General features: G+C 40.6%; 1 protein-coding gene across 1 annotated transcript; it reads right to left on the bottom strand.

Annotated features, from left to right (window-relative positions):
* Positions 1-1,921: 1,921 nt before the first annotated feature.
* On the bottom strand, positions 1,922-13,352 carry SOD2 (superoxide dismutase 2). The gene is made up of 5 exons (XM_042444146.1): positions 13,194-13,352; positions 9,638-9,840; positions 6,677-6,793; positions 4,998-5,177; positions 1,922-2,829 (listed from the first exon to the last, which is right to left on the bottom strand). Exons 1-5 carry the CDS (start codon positions 13,226-13,228, stop codon positions 2,684-2,686), a joined length of 681 nt encoding a protein of 226 aa, XP_042300080.1. The 5' UTR covers positions 13,229-13,352; the 3' UTR covers positions 1,922-2,683.
* Between the last annotated feature and the right edge of the window lie 5,398 nt (positions 13,353-18,750).

Here is an 18,750-nt window from a genome sequence, read left to right as displayed (position 1 = left end):
ACTGTGTGACCACGGACCAGCCATTCTCTCTTGTTTTGAGGACATGGGGAATGGGGAGAGAACCATCCATATCATCAAGAGAAAAGATGCAGGATAGATGGAGGAAAGATGCAGGATAAAAATCTATCAAATTAAAAAAGATTCCACATTTCTCAGAAATGTATTCCATAGTATAGCAGTCAGGGAGGAGCTGTTATTTATTATCATGTTTTGGCCCAAGAAAACTGAGTTGGTGCAGCTCAATAAGCCCACCACATGAGCCAGCTTGTGTTTTTTCAGCATGGCTCTTTCTTTAGTAACAATATATTAGGTTGTTGTTATTTTTTTGAAACCACAGCTTTTCTCTCTGTGTTTGTGGATTTGTTCATCAAATTCTGGGCTATGGGTATGCAAGACCAGAGCAGGATTCTTGGAGTTCTCTTATTCGTAGGGTTATAATAAGTCAAAGTGGACTTGACAACAACAACAAAAAATACATGAACAGATCACCAAACACAAAAGTGATAAAAGCTGTGAATGTTTACTGCATTATGTAGCTGTTCATCTATAGCCACCTTTATTTTAAGGAAAATATCTAGCCATTTACACCAAGTCTACTTGAGGATAAACAATATACTTCCTATAATTTCAGATTTCACAGTAGTTTTTCTTCTTTGCTTTATGTAAAACATAATTTCCAGGTAAATGACCCACAGAGCTCCATATATGTAGAAGTATGTACTGCAAGGACCTTTTACATATGCTTGAAATTTCATTTAATGCAAAATTAAGAGAGAGAAAGCAAAGTATGTAGGAGCTTGGATTAATTATATTTCATAATACTGAGATAGAGGTGGAATTAGATTGATATTCTGCTGTTATGTAATGTGAAATTCAATTGTAATAGAAACTTTGAAATGCTGAATGTCAAAAGACAATTGCTCTATCATATATAGCTAAAATTGTAAATGAATGCCTTCGAGTCAAGTTGAACTGTAGTTTATATTATCTTAATATGTATACCTTTGTTTTTGAACTTTAGGCCTCAAGCAGCCTCTTACAAATAAAAACACAATAAGAAATACAACATATAAAAACTAGAGATTTAAAAAAATGAAAACCAGAAAATGGACTCAAGGTATTAGTTTCCTTGTAAAAGAGTTAGGAGTGCAGATGCAGTGGGGATTTCCTTCAGAAGGAACCAACAAAGGAAGATTCATCATCAAGATGCAATTTTTAGTAAAGACAATCCTTTGCTATGCAGTGGAACCCATGAAAGGGCTTCATTATCTCAGCATGGAGATCAGGGAATAAACACCATCATTTAAAAATACAGGGGAGAGGAGACTTCTTCTCTTATTTTAACATGAAATGGAAGAGGGACAAATAACAAAATACCATTCAAAATACCATTTAACTGTGGCTGCATCCACACTGCAGAAATAATCCATTTGGAAACCACTTTAACTGGCTCAGTGCTACGGAACTGTGGGAAATGTAGTTTGTTGTGGCACCAGAGCCCTGACAGAGAAGGCTAAATGTCTTGAACCATGGCAGTTAAACCTGCATCGAATTTGATTATTTCTGAATGTGGATGCAGCCTAATTTACTTTATCTTTTCTCAATGTTATTTATAAAAGATCTTAGACTTCATTTAAATGTTTGCTAACTCATAACAATCCATACTGCAGTACTGCCCATATTTTCAGATGTAAATTGTGCCTATGTGTATCTGTAGTAACAGTATGCTCAGTCTCATTATGTAATACTATTTTTCATCAAGTCCAGTAAGACTGAGCAAGCTCACATCAAACTATCGGGCATTTCTGAAAACAATAAAAGGTATCAGAGCAGAAATTCTACCCCTAAATATACCATATTTAAGGCCTTGTATATTTAAATAGTGTTACAATTAAAAGCATATTCATGGTTAATCATGTAGCTGAGTCAATTTTAGAATTTATTTTGAGAACCAAGTTGATATATCACATTGTAGTGCAAAAAAGAAAGCCAGACAGACCAATATCAGAAAACAAATTGGTTATCATCCATTGTTAACAGTACACTACAAAAGTAGCCATAAATGGATACTTCCTCTAAAACAGATAAAAGAAAAATGCACGCATGCTGAACACTCCAACCACAGATCTCTCTCTAATTATGACTTTTTTCTCCTGTTAACAGATTTTATGAAAGCCAACCTATCCGTCTTTAACCACTGCAAGACATATTCAGAATCTTGCTATTGTAATTATCAAGTGTTTAAACAAAGGCTATAACAGACTGCCTTTTATTCAAGCACTTCCAGGCTCTAACATACATCAGCTTTCATGAAATCCAGTCTATAAAATGATCCTCCTCATAAATTTGGTATGCCTAGCTCATTCTTTGCAGCACAAGATACACACTTGAAGGAAGCATCATCAAAAAAGATTTCGGCTGTAATCTTGATGTTTTGAAAATCATTCTTTCAGAGCATTGGATCAAGTATTACTGTTTTGAAGAGCGGATTAGCACTTCTAAGAACTACACTTTATTAACTCTCACCAAATTAGACAAACATTTAGCTCACTGGCAAAGAACTTTTGTTTAATGTGCTATATTTTCAGTGGTGGAGAAATTAGCAAGCCAGCTGTTAGACCTTGTACAAAAATAATCCAAGGAACACCAAGGTTCTTGTTCATGTCTGTACAAAAATTGAACTCTACTTTTTGCAAGCTGCATATCTTGAAGATACATTTTCCCAGTTGATCACATTCCAGACAGCTTTGAGATAGTCAGGTCTAACATTTTTATACTGAAGGTAATATGCATGTTCCCATACATCAATTCCTAGCAGAGGAACAAGACCTAGAAGAAAGCAGAAATATGGCTACAGTATTATGAAAATTAAACAAGTTATTAGAGCATTTTCCCACACTTCAGATGATTACTACATTACATCTGAAACCAGAAAATAGCACTACTTTGTTCACAGACATTTAAAAATACAAATTCCTAATCCTAACCCTGTGTCCTTCACGGGGTTAAGTACTTGACAGCTTCTTGATTTTAATGTACGATTTAGCCATCAAACATTTATTTTAAAGTATTCTGTTTGCTTAAGTCTAGGTGTTTCCACAATGATTCTTTGGGGCAGATGTCACAGTTCAAGCCAAAAAAAAAAAAAAAGGGTGCTTAAACAGATACTTGATATGCAATCCAACTTTCTCAGAATTCCTATGTTTACTAATACAAGGAATTCTAACCTTTAGGGCTTAGAAGTGTGTAGGAAAGTTTTGTTGAGTTCTTAGATGCAAGAGGGACAAATGGATGGTTAATGGCTGGGGCCAAGGCTCTGGCACCCTACATAGTTTCTCACATTTACCCACTACAAACAAAATCAGAATTACATAAAATAATCAAGTTAATAAATTATGCAACTCCAGATAGTTTATTGTCAAGGTAGCTTATCCATTACATTAAACACTCTGCCCTCCTCAATATGCAGTTAAATCCCACAACCAGAATGCATTTAATATGGTAGTGGCAGGAAAATTTCAGGATAAAGCGGGGGGGGGGGGGAATATTACTACCTCAAGACCAAGTAAGTGGATCAAATGATGCCAGAGGCAGAACTCCCCTCCTCCAAGCCCCCACCTGTGTGATTCCCCAATGCCCATTTCCAGTTTTTGCATGCAATGAGAAGCAAGAATGTTCTCCTCTGCATGAAGGAAGTTTCTTCATAAACCCCTTGCCACCCAACTGTTATCTTTCAGCAGTGACTAGAGATAAAATTGGGGTCCTCCCTTGGGCTCCCACATTACAAAAGTGAATGAGGCAGAAGGAATCCCTGTTACACCTGATCAGACTCCCCTTCTCACCTTCCCAATTGGAAGGGGCAGAAGCACAGCTTTGGGGAGGCCCCCATGTATTGTCATGAGTTTGTATTTGAAAATGTTGTTGGATTTATGGATTGTACACTAGAATATGAGGTAAGGAGCTGTTTGGAAGGAGGGGAGAATGGAGTGTTGAAATGAATGCTAGTTAGTGGAATGTTTGAGCTGGTGAAAGACCGTTCAAAGTTCAGCTTGAGTGGGCAGTTAGCTAGCTCTGTGCAGTATTTGAGTTAGATTGGTGTTAGACTAGGGCTGGAATGAGAGACAACAGCCTGAGTTGTGAGTTTGTAAGGGTCTCAATTAATCTGAGATGAATCTGTGTGCTAGTGTGATGTTTCAAATATAAAATCTGCTGTGTTGTGTTTAACTGCTGTAAATAAAGGATTTGTTTAGTTGTTTTAATATGCTTTTGGCCTTTGGAAACATAGTCTATCTGAGAGCTTGGATTTAGACAAGGTGTCTGTGGTGGCAGCATTGAATATGGGATAAATGCTGCATAAATCCTCATAAATATCTTGGAGACAATTAGATGGTCCCCACAGTGAGTACCACACAGGTAAGATAGGAGTAAGTCCTTACATTGTGGCAGAGAAGGGGATCCGGAAAAGCCCTCGCTCTTGGAATTGCAGTGGCCACCGTGGAAGTCTTCAGATGGTGAGTCAAAGGGTGGAAACCCCACATTTGGCCACAGTGGTGAGATTGCCCAAAATAAATCCATACAACTGATGGCAGTGTGATGGGACATAAACTGAAATCCCCACATTTGGTGATCACAGTGGTGGGATAAATGGTAGAATCCCCACAGTTTCCATTTAATTCTCAATGGCCTGAATTTGTCCCATGGGCCAGAGGATCTCTCCCTTGCAACACAGGATGCAGGAGTGAAGAGAGGTAGTAAAATACTATCTAATAGAGTAGAGCTGCTAGAATTTATTTTAAAGAACCAGATTAAATTAAAACAATGAACAAAATGCCTATTTTCCCCTTCTGTCCAAAGTGCTGTGCAAAGGAGAGCCTAGTGGAAGCTCCACCATGACATCCTTCTTAACAGAGGAGCAAAAAGGGTACTTGTTCCTGGTGACATTCAACTGCACAAGAAAAGTTGTATCTTTCCATTTCAGCCCATTTCCAAAAACTCACCAGTGGTTCCTTGCAGAGGATCCTGATTGGAACAGGCAGTAACCTGCAATCGACCTTGTTCTTTATTAAAACCAAGCCATCCCCATCCAGATCCTTGGACACCAACTGAGACAGCTGTTAGTTTCTCCTTGAAGTTTGCAAAGGAGCCAAAATCACGCTTAATGGCTTCCATTAGTTCCCCTTTTTTATAAAAATCACAAAAATACAGCACATAATTAGTTTACTATCTATTATTCTATTATACTGGTCAAAGACCGAATAAATTTTATTACTATTACTATTATTCCATACAACTATTTCAGAGGTTAGGTACAGATGACCAAGTCTTAACCATTTTCAATAGAAGGGAAGCAGACAAATGGAATACTCCTTCCACTAAGCTCTTCCCTACAATTCATCCCACCCTCAGTTTATCAAACACAATTAAGTGCATGTCCAGCAATACATTTGCACTGATCCTGAACATATAATCTTGCCTGCTCTTGCCATGCTGGCTGGGAAATCTAAAAATTGTAGTCCAAATGTTTTGGAGCAGAAAAGATCATGGAAGGTTATTTGGCACAGTTCAGTTTACACTGTCTAAATAAGTGCCTGCCTCACAGTTCATTCTAATTTCCTTCTATCCATAAGGTTTGATATAAAAATATTTTAAATGTTCTAATGTTCCTGTTTTAGTTAGCAGTATTTATATTTCATTTGTCACTTCTATTGTGTAAACAAACTTGAGAAGGGTTTTTTATTGCTAAAGGTAGTATGAAAATATATCAGAACAAACGTAATAGTTATCCTGATCCAAAAAACCATGCAAACCATGCACACAGAGATACACAGTGTGTGGACTGGACACAAACTAAAGGCCTAAGTACATGTGCCCTAAACATGTTGCTTGGAAGCATATGAAGATAAAGAAAGAGTAATAGTAAACTAGAGGAAGGTATGCTTCAGTGAGACTGCAGTATTCATGGATAAATGAGCACTAATCCTTTTTTCTCAGTCAAAAAACCCCAATGAGAAGTAGCTTCTCTCTAAGCATCAATATTAACCATTGGAAAAATGCTTTCAGTGGTGCCACATATGGCTTTTCCTCTAAAGCCAGTAGAGGTCTCTCTGTGTGAGACAGACAGCTAGAGCAAGCTATTTTCATCAGGACACAGTAGGAAGGCAAGGGATTAAACTTCTTAGCCCTGAAGTATACAGTCTTAATGAAAACAGGACTATCCTTGAACATCTATTATTTTTTAATCCCCAACAAGCTTCCATTGTGTTTAGTTCAAAGTGGATAACACTTGGCCACACATTTATTAATCTGTTCCTTTTGTGGAGCTACTTTCACATGTATAGTAAAGGATGCTTTGCATGTAGACACCAGCTTGTACATATGGAATTCCCCTTGTGAATCAGGGCAACTCGTATTAAGCTTTTTTTTAAAAAAAGAGATGGAAGAAATTCTCTTCCCATGTGCTATTACTCTGTATATAAAGCACAGAGGCTTGTTTACATAAATAAACGTAAAATTAATATAACCAGCAACCAGATATCATAACAGTTTATTAAAAATCCAGCTCTACTGACAGCTAAACGTGTCTAGAACTGCTTCTCAGGTTACTATTTTCAAACCTGTATTCAATAAAAGTTCAGCTTAGCAGAATTATAATACTTGAAGCATTTTGATTACAAACCTGTTGGTTCCCCTCCACCATTAGGAGAAAGGTTTGTCCAAAAGATAGTGTGGTTAATATGACCTCCACCATTGAACTTCAGAGCTGGCTGAAGAGATACTTGGGCAGTTACGTCACCTGTAGGTAAAAAAAACCCAGACAAATTAACTGATAATCTAAGATAAACCAAGGCATAAAGCATTACACTTTTATTTGGAAGATAAAAAAACAATTACAGCTTATAAAGAAACAAACATTTGCCGAGAAATTATAAATATAGAACTTTCCAGATATTGTATGCACTATGCCTTTAAAGCATATGCATAAACCATGAAACCAAACATGATTTTAAAAATCCCAAACCCATATCTGTCTGACTTATCTAGTTATATATACTAATTTAAAATATTGATACACCACTTACAAGATCCAACATAATATGATAAATTACAATAAAACCTTTATCAACAAATGAAAACCAGCAACAGAAATATCAAAATCAGCATGGAAAACATATCAGGCTTCAGAGGCAAGGCACTAAACAGACTGCTCATTATTGTAAGCTATCTTGATTTAGAAAGGGGCATATCTGAGTTTCTTCTAGTACTACTGTTTGTTCTGAAGGATATTTAAACATTTTTATGCTTCTAACCAATTAAACAAATCCAAAGGAAGTTTTGTGCAGTTATCAAAATGTGCAATTCAAATAGTTCAGACACATTTGTTCTTTATATAGATCTTAGACTTTTTAAAAAGTCCCATACTTTAGCCAAAATGGTTCTCACAGGCCTAAATTGTCAATCCCAACTATAGTAAAATCAGACGAACACCTGTGATGCTCTACGTAATGGGTCTAGAGTATTGGTATTATGAATTACATAAGGCCACAATGATCTAAAAAATATATGCAGTATGTTCTCAGACTTACAATCTACATTTAAGTATGCAAACAGATCTTGTAGCACCTTTGAGACTGCGAGGAAGACATTGTAGCATAAGCTTTCATAGACTTAGGCGGTTTACAGACCGCCCCTTTGGGGTGGCCTGTACCCGCCCCTTTCCCCAACGGATCAGGGCCTCAGCTGCCACAGCAGCAGCCCTGAGGCTCCGATCTGCCGCTTTTCCAGGCCCCGGGAAGCGGCAAAAGGCCACTTCCCCACGGCCTGGAAAGGGGTGTCCGTGGGGCTTCAAGCCCCAAGGACACCCCAACAGCGGCAGGGAAAGGGAGAAAGGGGCCACTCGGCCCCTTTCTCCTTTGTGTCACTGGCGCAGCCATGTAAAGGCTGCAACAGTGACACAAACCCAGGAAGGAGCTCCAAAATGGAGCTCCTTCTGGCGCTGCAGAAAGGGCGCCACATCACGTCCACGCCACTCCGTTTGGAGGCAGCGCGGCCATGACGTCGTAATGTGGACAGGGCGCCGCCATTTTGTACATACTCTGTACATACTAGGGTTGGGGGCGTCTAGAAGAGACGCCCCCAGGCAACCCTAGTACGTACGGAGTACGTACTAGGGTGCTCGTCTGTAAAGGGCCCTTAGTTTACTTCCTTAGACCAAGTCTATAAAAGCTTTTGCTACAACTTCTTTTACACAGCTAGCCTCAAAGGTGCCACAAAATGCCTTTGCATATTGATATTCCAGGCTAATACAGCTATATCTCTGAAATCTAAATTTAAGACACAAAGGAAATAAGAGATAATGACAATGGAGGACATTCAGCTTCTAATCCTTAGAATGACCAGCAGGGGGGGAAACATTTGAAAGGGTTGTTATTTGATGATAATTATGGGAAGGCCACAGTCAGATGGACTCTCTATAGAGATAGTGGAACATTACTGGTTCTCTGAAAATTTTCCTCCAGTAGTGAAAAAAAGCCTTCCCAGGTCGGACAAAGGAATTATTCATGAACACAACATAAAAGATATAATACTAATTTGTATCAATTTCTGTAATAATCTACTTTGCTCTCTGTTGACTTTTTTTTTGCTTCAGGTAGTCTGCTCATTGGACAACATATCTATTGGCAGCACTCAAGAATCTGCCTTGCCTACATCCTAAATAGAGAGGCTGTGGACAGCTATTTGCTTATCTTTCAGCCACCAGCAAAAACCACATTCCTATCCCACATTAATCATTAAGGCCAGGATAACAGTACTTTTCCTCCCCTTTTCTGTTTTTTTTTTCTGCACAGCTTATATGGAACATTTACAAAGAAAGGCAATGTGCACCTTTAATGAAATTTTATGCTGGCACACTAGGAAAAAAATGAGACAAGCTGTCTTTTAAATGGCTAAACAGTTAAATTAACAGCTGTCTCAAAAATTCCATAACCACTGGCTTTGAAAAATTATTCAATTAAGTAAATTAGGGTGCAACTGTAAGCAAGCTATCATGAAATATATGGAATTTGCAGAGGACCAATAACATGTTTCAAACCTTAAAACAAATTGTCAAAGTCATATGCATATCCAGAGTCAGATGCATATCCTAAACCTCCAGAATAAGTAAATTCTAGTAGTTTATTTGACAATCTATTAGACAGTTTACTAGATGGGCACCTGTGTAGCAAGAACAGTGTTTATTCCTTTCCTAGGTTGTTGGGAGAGAATGGGACAGAGACAAGAAGTTACTGTACTTGCCTTACAATGCAAGAGACGAACCATGCAACAAACCTCTGCAGCTTGTTCAGTTGCCCTCCTGATGCATGTGGGAACACTCAGCAATGTGTATTAGTATGTTTACTCATGAAAAGTCAGGATTCCTGCAAAAGTCTAGTTTGTTGTCTCATGGTAACAGATCCAATTTTACAAACTTACTAATCTAGTAAGCGTTTAAAGAAAAAATATCAGCATTAAGAGTTAAGATATTACTTTTGCTTCAAAACATACCATAAAATTCAGTCACAAAGATTAATGCAATTGGCCTCACGAACGATTCTAGAAGAAAAGAGTGTCACCTTCACACACATATGACAAAACATACCTTTTGCCAGTGCCTCTTTGTATTTTTCCTCAGCAATATTCAAATTATTTACATATGTCGCATGATGTTTGCTGTGGTGAAGCTGCATAATTTCTGCACTAATATGGGGTTGAAGAGCACCATAATCATAAGGCAAGTCAGGAAGAGTGTGCTTCTGCCTGGAGGCCAGGCAGCCAAGTGATGCAATAAATCCAATTGCATTTCTGGAAGAGGACAGGACAGAGTTAAAACATGCTGTGCAACAGCATTTCCAGCTACTTTGTAAGATGCATTTATTAAACCATGTAACACATTTTATCTGCTGACCAATGTTGTAATGTGCCATCAAGTTAGTTTTATGGTGGCCTATAAATGAGAGACCTCTATGAGCCCTGGAGTCTCACAAATTCAGGGCCACCATTTCCTTGAATTGAGCTAATCCACCTGTAGTGTGTGTGTATTGTGTGCCTTCAAGTTGTTTCCAATTTATAATAACCCTGAGGCAGCCTTATTATGATATATTCTGGGCAAGGTTTGTTCAGAGGAAGTTTGCTATTGCCTTCCCTTGAGGCTGAGAGCATGTGATTGCCCAAAGTCAACCAGTGGGTTTCATGGCCAAAGTGGGAATCGAACCATGGTCTCCAGAGGCATAGTCCAATAACCACTACACAACACTGGTTCTCTCCCTCAATGCAGTCTTTCCCTTTTCCTACCACCTTCACCATTACCAAACATTATTCTCTTTCCCACAAGTCATGCCATCTCAAGGAATGTCCAAAGCATGATAACCTCAATTTAGCCATTTTGACTTGAGTGAAAGTTCAGGCTTGATTAGACTGAGAATCTTGGATTGCCAACCATACGATCCTCCAAATGTTGTTCAACTGCTATTTCTAGCAAGCTCCACCACTGTCTAGAATGGTTAAGATGAAATTTCAGAAGTCTTTAGTACATAATACATTATTTTATCTCTATCATGAAAAATGCAAATCTGAGAGGGAAACAAAAGAAAGCTGGTGGGCAGTGAATAATTAAATCAGATCACAAACTATTTTAAATATTTAATTATTAGTGTAACTGACCTGATGGTGAAATAAAGCAAACTATGCTGAACTCTTCCTTTGGATAGACAAGAACTAAATACACATTTGAACATGCTGAGCCTAACCTTTGAACACAGTAGGGACCCTATTTAAAGCTCATTTGATTCATTTTAATTCATCACCATTTGAGCAGTTTTCGGCACTTCCAGTAGAAGTGGGTAGCTGGATTACACATTCACCACATGGGGCCACATGCATGCAAACCTTAAAGTAGATTACTACTCTGGTGTGTCTGTACGTGCCTTCATGCTGCCTGTCAACCTATGGTGACCCCATGAATTTCATAGGGTTTTCTTAGGCAAGAGGTTTTTGTCACTTCTTTCCTCTGACATACAGCCTACAACACCTGGTATTCATTGGAGATCTCCCATCCAAGTATTGACCAGAGCTGACCCTGCTTAACTTCCACAATCACACAGGATCTGATGGCTTTAGGGTATTCAGGACCTGACAGAATGGAACCAGTATGGTGTTCTGGTTTGAGTGTTGTGATATGACTCTGGAGATCAGGCTTCAATTCCCAGGTTGGCCATGGAAATCAACTGGGTGACCTTGGGTGAGTCACATACTCTCAGCCCCAGAAAACCCAGAAATACAGCCTAGAAAAATAGTCACAGAAAAATAGATTCACCTATCACCATAAATCAGAAACGACTTGCAGGCACAGAACAACAGAATTACTACTAGGACCTCTTAATGCTGTTGTCAGAAACACCTTTCAGAATCATGTAAACTCACTTTAAACTGTTACAAAAAGGCAAATAATTACCAGTCTCCCCATCACAGCCCCAACTGTACATACACATTCCTATATAGAATCATACAGTTGGAAGAGACCCCAAGAACCATCCAGTCCAACCCCCTGCCATACAGGAACTCACAATCAAAGCACCCTCCCCCCCAAAACAGATGGCCATCCAGCCTCTGTTTAAAAACCTCCAAAGGAGGAGGTTATATTCTCATCGCTCCTCGCAGGAAATAAGAAACAAATGCCTATCTAGTCCCAAATAAAGTTGACCCAGTGAATCCATGGAAACTCAGTGTTGATTTACCAAGTTGCCACAGCTTCAATAAATCCAATCCTGTTGGGACCAGCAACTAAATACAGTACAGGGCCAACAAATGAATATGCCATGCCACTAAGGAGCCAATGTGCCATAGTGATTCTAGTGGAATTCTAGTGATTCTCACAGTGGAGCCTGCTTGGCCATGGAAATCTACTGGGCGACCATGGACAAGTGAGACTCAGAAAACACCTTGATAGGTTCCCCTTAGGGTTGTCGTAAGTCACAACAACCACCACCGACAAAACTGCCTTATTCACTGGTTCCAAAAAGATGAGGCCTTGGAGCTCAAAGTCTGCCCTAGAAGCCACAGGGTGCATCTACACTGTAGAAACAATGCAGTTTGACACCACTTTAGCTGCCATGGCTCTATCCTGCAGAATCCTGGGATTGGCTGTTTTGTGAGGCCCCACAAATCTTTGGCAGAGAAGGCTAAAGGTCATGTAAAACTACAAATCCCATGATTCCATAGGATGATGCTACAGCACTTAAAAGTGGTGTCAAACTACATTATTCCTACAGTTAGAGGCACCCTCACGTTGCTGCCACACTGCAGAATTAATGCAGTTTGACACCACTTTCACTGCTACAACTGAATCCTGGGATTTGTAGTTTGGTGAGGCCCCAGCCCTCTTTGTTAGAGAAGGTGAAAGACCTTGCGGAACTACAAATCCCAGGATTCCATAGGACGAAACTACAGCACTTTAAAGTGATGTCAAACTGCATTTTTTTTGCGTTAGAGGCGTCCTCAGGCTGCTACTGCACTGCAGAATTAATGCAGTTTGACACCACTTTCACTGCCATGGGCTCCATCCAGGGATTTGTAGTTTGGGGAGGCCCCAGCACGCTTTGTCAGAGGAGGCTACAGGCGTTGTGAAACTACAAATCCCAGAATACTATTGGATGGGGCCACAGTGCTTAAAGGTGGTGTCAAAGTGGATTATTTGTTGCACACACAGATTAATTCCAAAATTGGACTATGACTCTCTGGAGAAGACCAGGGTTTGAATCCTGGTTCGGCTATGCAACCCTCACTGGGCGAGTCACACTCTCTCAGCCTCAGGGGGGAAACCCTCTGAAGAAACCCTGTTAGGGCAGTGGTCCCCAAACTGTGTGCCCTTTAAGAGGTTTTTTTGGACTTCAGCTCCCAGAAGCCTCGGCCACGTTGGCCAATAGCCTGGGATTCTGGGAGCTGGAGTCCAAAACTCCCTTATAAAGAGCAGAGTTTGTAGAGCAATGCTGCAAGTCGGAAAGGACTTAAAGACATACAACAACAACTTCACCCGCCTTTCTGGTCCCCCCCCCCCCGCCGTTGAATCCCAGCCTCCCTTCCCTCCCTCCTTCGTCCTCCAAATCTCCTTGGTCCAGCCTTCAAGGGCTTTAGGATTCCCCCCCCCCCAGGACTCTCACCTTGGTATGCTCCGCGAAACAAAGCGGCAGAGCATAATGGAGAGGGCGAGGGGAAGTCAGAGCGCAGGGGGGTGCGCCTCCAAGGGCAGAGCAGGCTACACAGCAGAGCAGCACACAGCAGCCTGGCTCAGCCTGGCTCAGTCGAGGGAAGGCCTCTGGCGGAGCTCCGCCTTTCCCTCGCTTTCAGGGCGGGGAGGAGGAGGAGGACACAGGCAGCGTCACAAAATGGAGGGCGTTCAAGGAAAATTGGAAGGGGCATGGCCACATCAAAGCTAAAAAACACTCCTAGAAATGTGAATTCGTGCTCAAAATGGAAGACGTTCGAGAAAAATGGAGGAGCATGACCCACATAAAAGCTAATAACACTCATAGAATTAGAAATCCATGCTTCTGAGTCATGGTCAAAATGGAGGACATTTGAGGGGAAAAAAGGACATGACTTCATGAAAGCTACAAACATTAGTAGAAATGGAGATTCATGTTTTTTAGTCATGGTCAAAATGAAGGACATTTGAGAAAAATGGAGAGGTGCCCCCAGAAATGGGAATTCATGCTTCTTGATCATGCTCAAAATGGAGGGCATTTGATAAAAATGGCTTTTTGCCACATAAAAGCTAAAAACAATAGAAATAGAAATTCATGCTTCCGAGTCATGCTCATAATGGAGGGAATTCAAGAAAAATGGGTGGACATGACCAAAGAAAAGCTAAAGAACACTCCTAGAAATGTCAATTCATAGTCAAAAAGGAGGGCGTCCAAGAAAAATAGGGGGACATTACGACATAACAGCTGCATACATTCATAGAAATGGAGATTCATGCTCAAAATGGAGGACGTTCAAGAAAAATGGAGGGACATGGCCACATAAAAGCTACAAGCATTCATAGAAATAGAGATTCATGCTTCTTAGTCATGGTCAAAATGGAGGACATTTGAGAAAATTGGGGGGAATACGATCAAAGAAAAGCTGAGAAACATTCCTAGAAATGTCAATTCATGCTCAAAAAGGAGGATGTCCAAGAAAAATAGAGGTATATGACCCACATAAAACCTAGAAACACTCCTAGAAATAGAAATCCATGGTTCTGAGTCATGCTCAAAATGGAGGGCATTCGAGAAAAATGAAGACGTGACCCAAGAAAAACTAAAAAATGCTCCTAGAAATGTAAATTCACATTTCTTAGTCATCGTCAAAATGGGGGGCATTCGAGAAAAATTGGACATTGCCACATAAAAGCGAAAAACATTCATAGAAATAGTAATTCATGGTTCTGAATCATGCTCAAAATGGAGGGAATTCAAGAAAAATGGGGGGGGGGTTGACCAAAGAAAAGCTAAAAAACACTCCTAGAAATGTCAATTTCTAGTCAAAAAGGAGGGTGTCCAAGAATATAGGGAGACATGACCCACATAAAAGCTAGAAACATGCATAGAAATAGAAATTCATGCTTCTTAGTCATGGTCAAAATGTAGGACATGCGAGAAAAATGGAGGGACATGACCAAAGAAAAGCTAAAAACATGCCTAGAAATGTCAATTCATGCTTCTTAGTCATGGTCAAAATGGAGGACATTCAAGAAAAATGGGGGGACATGGCTATGCCAAGAAAACCCCAGGTTAGGTTTGCCTTAGGGTCACCATAAGTCAGAAATGACTTGGAGGCACACAAGACAACCAATGAAGCCAAGGACCTGAGTCTCCAAGACCTGAGCAGGACAGCTGATGGTAGGAGAGACTTGGAGGTCCCTCATTTATAGGGTCACTGTTAAGTTGTAGCTGACTTGACAGCTAATGGTGAGGACATGGACAATAAGGGCACCGATTATTACTAAGCATATCAGCTATGTATAGGCATACTTCAGGTCCAAACCACACTATAGAAATAATCTAGTTTGAGACTGCTTTAACTGCCCTGGCTAATGCTAGGAAAATCTGGGAACTGTTGTTTTGTGAGGCACTGATTCTCTGTCAGAGAGCTCTGGTGCCACAATAAATTACATTGAGCCAGGGCAGTTAGAGAGGTTTCAAACTGGATTGCTTCTGCAGTGTGTTTTGGACCTCAGTTAACAAAGCCTTACAAATAAGTTTCTTTGTACAGTCTTTTGAAGCCTTCCAACTCAACTTCTTTTCCTCTTCAGTGTAGCTGGGAGATTTTTTAAAAAGTTGCTAAGGAGTGTGTTAAACCATACCCACCATCATAGATTTATAAATCTGCTAATCTGGCCACCAAAATGGGACTGGTAAGAAACATGGAGGCTGGTGAAGGGCAATGTCATCCCTGGATGTACAGTATTTTAGAAGAAGCCTTCAAGTGGTCGCTGTTTTTGTTTCTTTTTTCAAGGCTTACCTGACTTGGTTATTTCATTTCACATTAGCATATTGCTAGTTTGAGATTCAAAACATGTTAAAAACACATGGAAGTGCTCTTCCTTTTTTGTGGTGCAGGAACCTAATACTGTTCTTTCCACATTCCTTCTACCTCTGGTACCAAGTTTTCTATTGAAGAAGTAATGCCCAGGAACTCGTCTACTTTGTTAACTGAAGTATACCTACATTACTTTCAGTATCAGAGGCATTTGCTGGAGAACATAGCGTGTTTTGTGGGCTTTCCATAGACATCCGATTGCCTATTGTGGTAACAAGATACTTACTTAGGCAGGCCTTTGCTGTGATCCAGTTTTTACTGGCTGCAGCATGACAAGAGAATTTTAAAACATGAGTAGAAAAACTGAATTAAATTACAGCGCATCTACGTTATACGTTGGTGTGTCTTATGAGGCTTCCAGCATATGCTGAAAGCTGTGCTGGAAAAAACCCTCACGCACCCCGCATGTCACGTGCGGTGGCACAGGCACGAGCCCCATTACTTCTAATGGGACTCGAGCATATGCGTTTTTCTCTTATGCCGGGGGGGGGGGGGGCAGATCCCCCATGTAAGGGAAGGGTCCACTGTACTTTGTTGATTTGTTCAGAAAAAGCTAGAAATGAAAGGATAGCTGCCAGTGTCACCTACATTACAGTTTTAAAAAAAGGAGGGGTCCAAGAAAAGTGCTAAGGTTGCAGACTACAGTGCGCCCTCTCCTTACACAGGGATCTGTTCTGGATCCCTCTGCATAAGGAGAAATCAGCAAATGCTGAAGCACCATAGGAAGTAATGGGTCTTGCACCTGTGGTGCCCAGTGGCACACACACACCATGGGCGCACACCCCATTAGTTCTTCCAGAGCACGCAGCGGGCTCTTCCGGTGCAGCTTTCAGCATATGCTGAAAGCTGTGTATGGCACGCCCGCGTAAAACATAGGCGCACTGTACTTAACCCATTTCAGATAAAACGATGGAAAACCAATTTACATATAAAACTATCCAACTTAAAAACATCTTAAGAGAAATCAAAATGGTTTCTGCAGATGTGAGCACTGTCTTGCTAACATTTTAGAAGCATGACGATAGTATAGTTCTCCCTCCACATTCATTGGGGTTGGGGTGAAGGATCCCCGTGAATGTGGAAAACCGCAAATAAAAAAGCATTATTTTTTTTAGCCAAAAGAACACTTTTCTAGAAATCTCCAGGTCTTCCAGTGCAATTCTATGGTCAACGTCAGCTAGAGGTTGATCACAGAATCATGCTGGAGGACCTACAAATGCCTAGAGAAGTTGTCTGAAGATGCCACAGCATTCTCTGAACATGCCAGCCACAGATGCTGGTGAAACTTCGGGAATACTGTAAATTCTTCTAGAACATGGTCACATAGCCCAAAAATCCCACAAAAAACTATGCCAGCCATGAAAGGCTTCAAGGTCACTCCTAGAGAAGTGTTTTCTATAGGAACTTCTAGGTTCTCCAGCACAACTCCATGGTCAGCCTCTGGCAGAGTTTCATCGGAGGATCTAGAGATTCCTAGAAAGAACATATTAATCAAAACCACAAATAATTATATCTGCAAAAGTCAAAGCCGCAAATATGGAGGGCCGACAGTAGTTGTTCCATTAGTGTTAACGCTAGAGCTGATGAAACTGAAGTTCAGATCTGTACTCATCCATAAAGGACAATGAGTGAACCTTGAACCAAGCTGAGTGAAATCTCTCAGCTTCACCTACCTCTTAAGGCTCTTAAAAGGATAAGAGTGGTAAAAGACTACATAATTTGAACTCCTTGGAGGAAAGATGTTATATGTAGTAGCAGCAGCATTAGTTACAGCTGGAAATCTAGTCTACGCAATAGATGTTGTATACTTTATCTTTCAATAACTATCATCAAAAGCTCCTGAAAAGTTTTAGGAGTCCCAATACATGTTTTATGGAATAACTGGTTAAAGAACTGGAATTAGACTGTAGAATTATCTGTATTGAAACTAGTACTTTTTAATTTATTCACATGTAACCTTTGAAATTTAGAAGAAAGGAAGGACAACATGAAAGAGGGTTTATAAGTTTATGTATTATGTGGGAAATTCAGGACAAAGCTCTTCACATAGTCTACTTTATATAGTTGTATATAAATTGGCCACTTGTAGTTAGCTGTCCATATCCATAGATTCAACCATAATTTACTATGGCTTATGGACGGGTTAAGGGTAAAACTTAGGGGAATGTAACAGGATGTAAAGGATGATGCAAATTCCAGACTTTAATTTGATAATTTTCCTGATTTTAATCCCGACCCTGGAAAATCTGACAAACCTACATAAATGTCTTATTCAAAATCTTCAAAGCCCAATTCTTAGTTTCTGGATAACTGAATAAGTGGTGGAACTGTCCTTCTGTGTGGAAATTGACCAGGGAAGATTTAATACAGGGGTTGGGGGGGACTAAGGTGGGTCAATTGGTGGAATGAAGGGAAGGCAGCCTGAGAGTTTTTAGGAAGAAAGTAGGAGGGTGGTGGTGGGGTCTACACAAGGCTGGCTAACGAGACACCAAGATGGAAAATGAAGAGAGGGGAATGTGTGTACGTTGGTTTGGAGGGGCTAGGAAAGTTTGAGGTGAATTTGGAAATGGTGTTGGAAAGCCCACATCAGGGACTTAGAAAGAGAAAAGGGGAGCTGGGTTTGAAGAAAAACCCATTCCAACCTGGCCAGCACTGGAGAGCAAGAGCAGCAGCAGTCTGAAGTGGCTGTGGTAATGGTGGGCAAAGAAAGGTGGCTGGAGGGGAAAGTTGGGCACTTCATGGACACCACAGGGAACGGATGTTGCCTAGGCCCAGCAAAAGAGCAGTGAGGTTGGCATAGGGAGCTGTGGACAAAGCAGGAGGCAGAATTGCACTGAATTAAGGCAACATGGTAGTCAAAGCCAGCGAGAAAGGGGAAACAGGCAGTGGCTAGGCTCCTTCTCTCCCTCCATGCCTGTGACGGAAACCCAGCTCAACAATGGAGACAGGATTGGCCCTGGAAAGCGCACAATGGCAAGTGGGGGGGCAGGGGAATAGAGAAGCTTCCACTGGACCCCCCTCCACCTCTTTTCTACTTCTCATTTCATTTCGGATCCCATCAAAATATTCTGAAGGGCACAACAGATTCCGAGAATCACAAAATCTTAGAGCTGGAAGGGGCTACAAGGGGAG

The sequence above is a fragment of the Sceloporus undulatus genome, chromosome 1, assembly GCF_019175285.1.
Source record: "Sceloporus undulatus isolate JIND9_A2432 ecotype Alabama chromosome 1, SceUnd_v1.1, whole genome shotgun sequence".
NCBI lineage: Eukaryota > Metazoa > Chordata > Lepidosauria > Squamata > Phrynosomatidae > Sceloporus > Sceloporus undulatus.
Note: the sequence above shows the minus strand (reverse complement) of the source record. Positions and strands in the feature narration are given on the sequence as shown.

Bases quoted from the DNA above. Each gene is read 5' to 3' on its own strand.
- SOD2 (XM_042444146.1), bottom strand. From the start codon at position 13,228: ATGCTCTGCCGCTTTGTTTCGCGGAGCATACCAAG. The intron at 9,841-13,193 runs GTGAGAGTCCTG...GTCCTCTTCCAG, and splicing joins GTTTCGCGGAGCATACCAAG to AAATGCAATTGGATTTATTG. The intron at 2,830-4,997 runs GTGAGTTTTTGG...GCTTTCTTCTAG, and splicing joins TCCTCTGCAAGGAACCACTG to GTCTTGTTCCTCTGCTAGGA.